Below are 6609 nucleotides of genomic sequence, written 5' to 3'. Positions count from 1 at the left end.
CTGACACACAAAAAACTTCAATTGTGCTACCTGCTGTACGGCATACCCCATTTGTCATTCGTTACACTGTAGCATTGTATTGTTTCGCCACAGTTAGATTCGTTATCTCATCGCTATCCATCCTTCGCACAGCCAGGGGATACTTAAATGTATTATAGTTCAGCCCGACTGCAGGTGACAGGTGTTGTTCCGAAAAATAGCCGCCCCGCTTGAAAGGTCCCCCCTGACGGGAGCGCTTATTTATAACGCTTTATTGAAGTGAAAATAGCAAATGTTTTCATGGACGCATTACAGTAATGGTTTTACAACTGTAAAATCAGTTTTAGATAAATAAACAAATTACACAAAATACTAGTGCTGTATTTCAGTAACATGGTGGACTGGGCCACATAACCATCTTTGAGCAGAAATGTATTAGTCTACAGGTTTTCACGACCATATCCCAATGACAATCACACAGGTATGACATTCATTAGTTCAAGCAGAGTAAAATAATACGTATTCACAGTACAAGATTTATTAGTTCAAGCAGAGTAAAAAAAAATACATATTCGCGGTACAAGAAAGTCGTTTCCGGCGTGTCCATCTATTGGTAAGAAAAAGTTGTTTGTACGAGTGACGTGTGGGCGCTCCAATCCCGTCAGGGGAGACATTTCATGCGGGGCGGCTATTTTTCGGCACAACACCTGTTCGGCAAAACAGAGCTTTACAACGCTTGCGCAGGTCCCCATGGGAAATGTGGTCTGCTGTTAGGCAAAACACTACTGTTTTTGCATAGGCGGGTCTACTATTCAGGGGAACCAGTAGGGGGCCCCCCAACTAGCTGCCCTTGCCCCAACGAGCAAGGGCTTGGGCTACCGAGCCAGCAGCACCCCCAACTATTCGTCACATATACATACCTATGTCAGCATACCAAACAAACAACTAACAAAACAAAAAAGAAAGCCATTTGAATGCTGCATTTATATTATCCCCCCCCCCCCACATACACACACACACACACTACAATGGACTGTTTCACGACGACGGACTGAGTATCAGTCGCTTAGCTTCATTTAAGGCCATTTAGCTTCGCTTAGCTCCGTTTAGCATCGCTTAGCTGTTCGTTAGCTTCACTTAGCTCTCCCGCGTATTTCACACCACTAAGCTCGCTATTTTTACAGCTCACTTGCTACTTTGCACGTCGGCTATCGTTTATTTCGAACACATGAGCGAACGTGCTCCCAATGAGAGCCAAAGTGCAGTGAGGGAGAAGTTGAGAACAGGCCGCTAATGCCTCTTTTAACTTTCTTCTTCTTAACACCGAACATGAAATACATGACATCACACCATGTGGCGATACAATGCAGTACAGTTCCAATCAGTCATAAAATAACACTCAACAGCTGGTTAACAGCATTTGCTAACGAAAAAAAAAAAATTAAATCTATTAGTGACACCACAAGCAATGATGAAGAATGTTTTTTACGGAGTGTAAAGCTTTCAGTTAACGGTTTAGCGAACGTACTGCTGGTGAAAATTTCAAAATAAAAGCACGTCGTGTTCATCATATAAATAACTATTTCTGGAGTTAATCCCACATACTTCAGAATTAATATTATAATATGTAGAGTAAATACTACAGAATACAGATTCTACACTAAGAATAGCTTTCAAATGACACTCTTTATGACAAATATGATTGGCAATGAATAATTATTATAATTATTATACTACTATTATACATATATAGTAGTATACTATAATAATAATAATAATGCTAGAATTTTTTTAAAGAATTGTTTTGAATAATGTTGAAAAGGCAAAGTGTTCTGAATCTGTTTACTTTCCATTCTTTTGCACTAGTAAATGCTAACAGTATTTAACCTCATTGTTTATTTGTGATTAATTGTTGTTATTTACATGATTATTTGTACTTTAATATTTAATACTTTAATTCACAAATGGTTTTGTGTATTAATAAGCGTCAACAAAAATTTCATTGCTAAATTAGTATAAAAAAAAAAAAGAAAGAAAAAAAAAGAAAATTATTCGATTAATCGACTAATCGTAAAACTAGTCGGCTGACTAATCAGGAGAAAATTTGTCATTTAGGACAGCCCTAGTGTACTGGAACATATTCTCTCCACACCCTTCTCACCTTTTAACCCCTGACTCATGAAGAGGGCCCCTGGATATGTTCGCCTTAGGCCCCAAAATTGCTAAATCCGCCACTGCTTTTTGCCCACTGGCGTCGTCAAAAGCTAAAAACAAGTAATTGACATGTGACTTTCTAAAATAGAAATGCCGTTTAATACTTTTGAAGAAAAAAAAAAGGGGGGGGGGGGGAGAATAGAAATAATGCATTTTATTTATTTATTTATTTATTCATTCATTCATTCATTCATTTATTCAATCATTCATTTATTCAATCATTCATTCATTTAGGAGTTCTTCATTTGTTCCAAGTGTAGCCTATCTGATAGGCCAGATGATGGCGGCATTTATGCACATTGCTGCTCCAGTGCAGTCTACCAAATATTTTATCTCATATGCTGAAACACACTTCCTTGACGTAAGGATGTTTTGCCCGTTCAGCTAAAGCGTTTATGGTGCAAAACACACAACAACATGCCTATTCCCTAAGGTCCTTTTCAAATGACAATTAAAAAAAAAAAATTATTCTTTGAAGGTTAGTTTTCCTAAGTATGGATTAGAGTCCATTGTTGCTTCTGTTAAATAGTTTGCTACCTGGGTGATTCAAAATGTTATATGCTGCACTGAAATGAAATTTAAAAAAAATAGCGGGTTTAAAATTACGCCACGACTGTGCTTATATAACAAGTGGGACGTCGGGGTTGTTTACAAGTGGTAGTGCCTGAGAAATGCACTGTGCAGCACACTTCCAGCCAGCGTTAATGTTGCAAACGCTCAATCGCACCGATGTAAAAAAATAATGATAATATATATATTTTTAATGCTTGATTTAGCTATGCATTTGTCATGTGGTAAAACTAGAACGATGTACGGAAGAAATGGATTTTTCAATGGCGTCCGACGGATCTTGTTTGTCTCCGTAAAGGGGTATGTACAAGGGGCGGGGCTCATCTTATTTGAATGATGAGGACAACCAATGGGCTGCCTCAGAATGGGATGATTGACAGACACGCCCCCCTATGACTCAGTGTTCTCTTCTGGCGTTAGAACAGTGCGTCACATGTTGTTTTTCTCCACAACCGGATCAGTCATACGGCACCTTCGCCCGTATCTTTTTTGATTTTGTTTATTTATTTTTTTGACTCCGAACACAGCGGACAAGTCTGCCATGGATTAAATGCACGTCTGTCTGTTGTCGTTATATCTTTAATTTCGCTTTTTGAAATTGAGCTCATTCTGGTGCTCCGTGGCAAGAAAGATGGCAAGTCCTCCGGGGACGGCGGGACACCTGTTATCTAGTGGCGTCAATGGCGTAAAGAAGTGCGGCTACTTAAGGAAGCAGAAACACGGGCACCGACGTTTTTTCGTGCTGAGGGAACCCGCCGACCGCTCGCCTGCTCGGCTGGAGTACTATGAGAGCGAGAAGAAATGGCGAAACAAGGGCGCCGCTAAACGGGTGATTAGTTTGGACTCCTGCCTCTGCGTCAACAAGCGGGCGGACGCCAAACATAAACACCTGATCGCCCTCTACACCAAGGACGAGTACTTCGCTGTGGCTGCGGACAGCGAGCAGGATCAGGAGAGCTGGTATGTTGTTCTGACCGACCTCCTCGCCGAGGGGAGGGTGTACGACAGTCCCGCTTCTACTTCCTCTCTCGTTGGTTTTGAAGAGGCCAACTATGGACTCGTTAGCCCAGCAACAGCGACATACAAGGAGGTATGGCAAGTCAATTTAAAATCTAAAGGTCTTGGTCAGGTGAAGAACCTCACTGGTGTCTATAGGCTTTGTTTGTCCAGCCGAACCATCAGTTTTGTGAAGCTGAACTGCGAGACAGCGGCGGTATGTTTACAGCTCATGAACATCAGGAGATGTGGCCACTCAGATAGTTTCTTCTTCATTGAGGTTGGGCGGTCAGCAGTGACTGGGGCCGGGGAGTTCTGGATGCAGGCAGAGGACTCGGTGGTGGCTCAGAACATCCACGAGACCATTCTGGAAGCTATGAAGGCTATGAAGGAGCTCTCAGAGTTCAGGCCTAGAAGCAAAAGCCAGTCAGCCAGCACCACCCCCATCTCTGTGCCCACACGCCGCAACCTCAATAATTTGCCCCCAAGTCAGACGGGGCTCACGAGGAGATCCAGGACAGCCAGCGCGGCAGCCACATCTCCAGGGAGGAAGTTTACATCCTGTCGGGTTAGAACCTCCAGCGAGGGTGACGGAAGTGTGCCGCGGCCCGTGTCTATGTCAATGCCCGCAAATGAAAGACCCGCTAGTCCAAACGCCGGCACTCAACTCAGCAGGTCCCACACTCTGAGCAACGGTCGCACCTGCAGGATACTCGAGTCATCCTCCAATTTGCACCACAGCCTGTCCATGCCAGTATCCAACTCCCCTCCAGCTTCATCCAGCCCAATCAGCATGTCTCCTGGGCATAATCTCACCACACCCAACAAGGCCGGACAACCTTTTAGTTGTAGCGGCTTCCTTAGCGACACTGGTTTCATGCTGTGTGATGATTACAGTTGCAGTCCACTTGAAACAAAGTTCCTTCCCCTGACTCGCAGCGACACCCCTGACTCACTCTCGAGCACCCCTTCATCCCGTGACATGAGCGACCCTTGTGGCTACATGCTAATGGTGGGTGCGAATAGTAACAAGTCCAGGGCGGCCAGCGAAGGTGTGATGATTGATAAAGCTTACAGGAAGCGAACTCACTCCCTTACAACGCCACGTCAACAGAAAGCGGTGTCACTTTCTTCAGCATCATTAGATGAGTACACACTCATCCAGGCTGGCAATGGACACAACTCTCATTCAGCCTCACCCAAAGTCTGCTACCCAGAAGATTATGGAGACATAGAGGTTGGCTCATCCAGAAGCTCTAGCAGTAACCTTGGTGACGATGGCTACATGCCCATGACTCCAGGTGTGGCGCCACAATGTGGTAAAGGGGACAACTATATGCCGATGAGCCCCATGTGTGTCTCTGCACCTAAGCAGATTGTGAACCCTCGAGTCCACCCTCACGGGCCTACCAGTAGAAGCTATAAGACCAGCTCCCCCTCCAGCATCTCACTGGAGGACAGCGGCTACATGAGAATGTGGTGTGGCTCCAAGTCCTCCGTGGAGAGCCCGGACAGACACGGTGAATACATGAACATGTCACCTGGAAACCCACCTGCATTCCAGACCCCCCCAGATTACTATTTGGGTTTAATGGCTGGAGAACCAACATTGGTGAGGCCAACGTACCAGCCGAGCACCTCCTCCAATTCTGCTGCAGCCCAACCATCCAAAAATGATGATGGCAACCAGTATGTATTGATGAGTCCTCAAAGTTCAAGACCCAGGGCGGCAGATATGGACTACTATTCCGTGATGCAACCTGTAGCAGCTCAAAACTCGCCGCTGAGCCCTTCAACAGCTTCCTCAGCTAGACACAACCGAGCTCAGAACGTGACCCACCGAGGTAGGCTTGGCAGGCCTAACAGACTGTCCCTTGACACGCTCAAGACCCTGCCTAGCATGCACGAGTACCCCCTTCCCGGAGAGCCCCGTAGCCCTGGAGAATACATTAACATTGACTTTAGTGACACCCGAATTTCTCCACCTTCAACAGAGTCCACTGAGAGCCAGTCCTCATCTTTGAGCTCCAGTGATGAGGGTTCCAGAAGGCCATGTCTGACTTCCTACATCAAACTTGAGATGGCTTTGCAGCAGCCAAAGAGAGCTGATACTCTTACTGCAGAACACATGGACGCACTCCCAGACCTATCCTTGTGTCCCAGCCCAAATGAGGAAGTTGTGTACCATTTAGATGGCAAAAAAGATACAAAAGAAGGAGTTGAGGGGGATAAAGATTATACTGAAATGAAATTTGGAATGACAAGCTCACCCCCGCAGCTTGTTCCTCAAAACACAAGGTAAGTGTGCTCTAATGTTTTGTTTATTTTTTAAAAATTATTATATACTATATATAATAACTGAATCAGTTATGTCTGCAAGCTCAGGGATGTTTTGCATTTTGGGGCAAGTGATAATCAATAGAGGAAGTAATGACAATGGAAACAATAGAATGTAGATGTTTCCTAAAAATAAATTTCAAATTGATGCTTTATAGTAAATATTGGTAGAACAATATCTTAATCATTGTGAATTTAAAGATCTTTCATTTTTAATTGTCCGCTCTAGCATCCAGGGCAGCAGAGGGAGAAGGCATTCACTGGAGGAGTTGGCTGTCCCAGAAGGAATTGGAGTCTTTCTCCTAGGGGCTGCCTCTTCATCAATACTCGACCCACACTGCTCCGCCAAGGTGATCCGCGCCAATCCGCAAGGACGGAGACGCCACAGCTCTGAGACCTTTTCCTCCACGGCCACTGTGACACCAGTCTTCCCTTCGTTTGCCCGTGGTGAGATTGTGAAAAGGCACAGCTCTGTGGAGAATATCTCCTCTCGGAGCAGTGAGGGCTCCGACG

At 44.7% G+C, this 6609-nt stretch overlaps 1 protein-coding gene across 1 annotated transcript in view; it reads left to right on the top strand.

The window, feature by feature from the left end:
* Window positions 1-3182: 3182 nt before the first annotated feature.
* The window catches only part of LOC130910273 (insulin receptor substrate 2-like), an 11903-nt gene continuing 8476 nt past the window's right edge, over window positions 3183-6609 (top strand). Inside the window, exons 1-2 of the mRNA XM_057827413.1 lie at window positions 3183-6057; window positions 6326-6609. The exon at window positions 6326-6609 is cut by the window's right edge and continues 204 nt beyond it. Of these exons, the coding sequence (XP_057683396.1) occupies window positions 3395-6057; window positions 6326-6609 (2947 nt within the window). The 5' untranslated portion in view covers window positions 3183-3394. The remainder of the gene's footprint in view (window positions 6058-6325) is intronic.

Source organism: Corythoichthys intestinalis, chromosome 2, assembly GCF_030265065.1.
Source record: "Corythoichthys intestinalis isolate RoL2023-P3 chromosome 2, ASM3026506v1, whole genome shotgun sequence".
NCBI classification, from domain to species: Eukaryota; Metazoa; Chordata; class Actinopteri; order Syngnathiformes; family Syngnathidae; genus Corythoichthys; species Corythoichthys intestinalis.
Note: the sequence above shows the minus strand (reverse complement) of the source record. Positions and strands in the feature narration are given on the sequence as shown.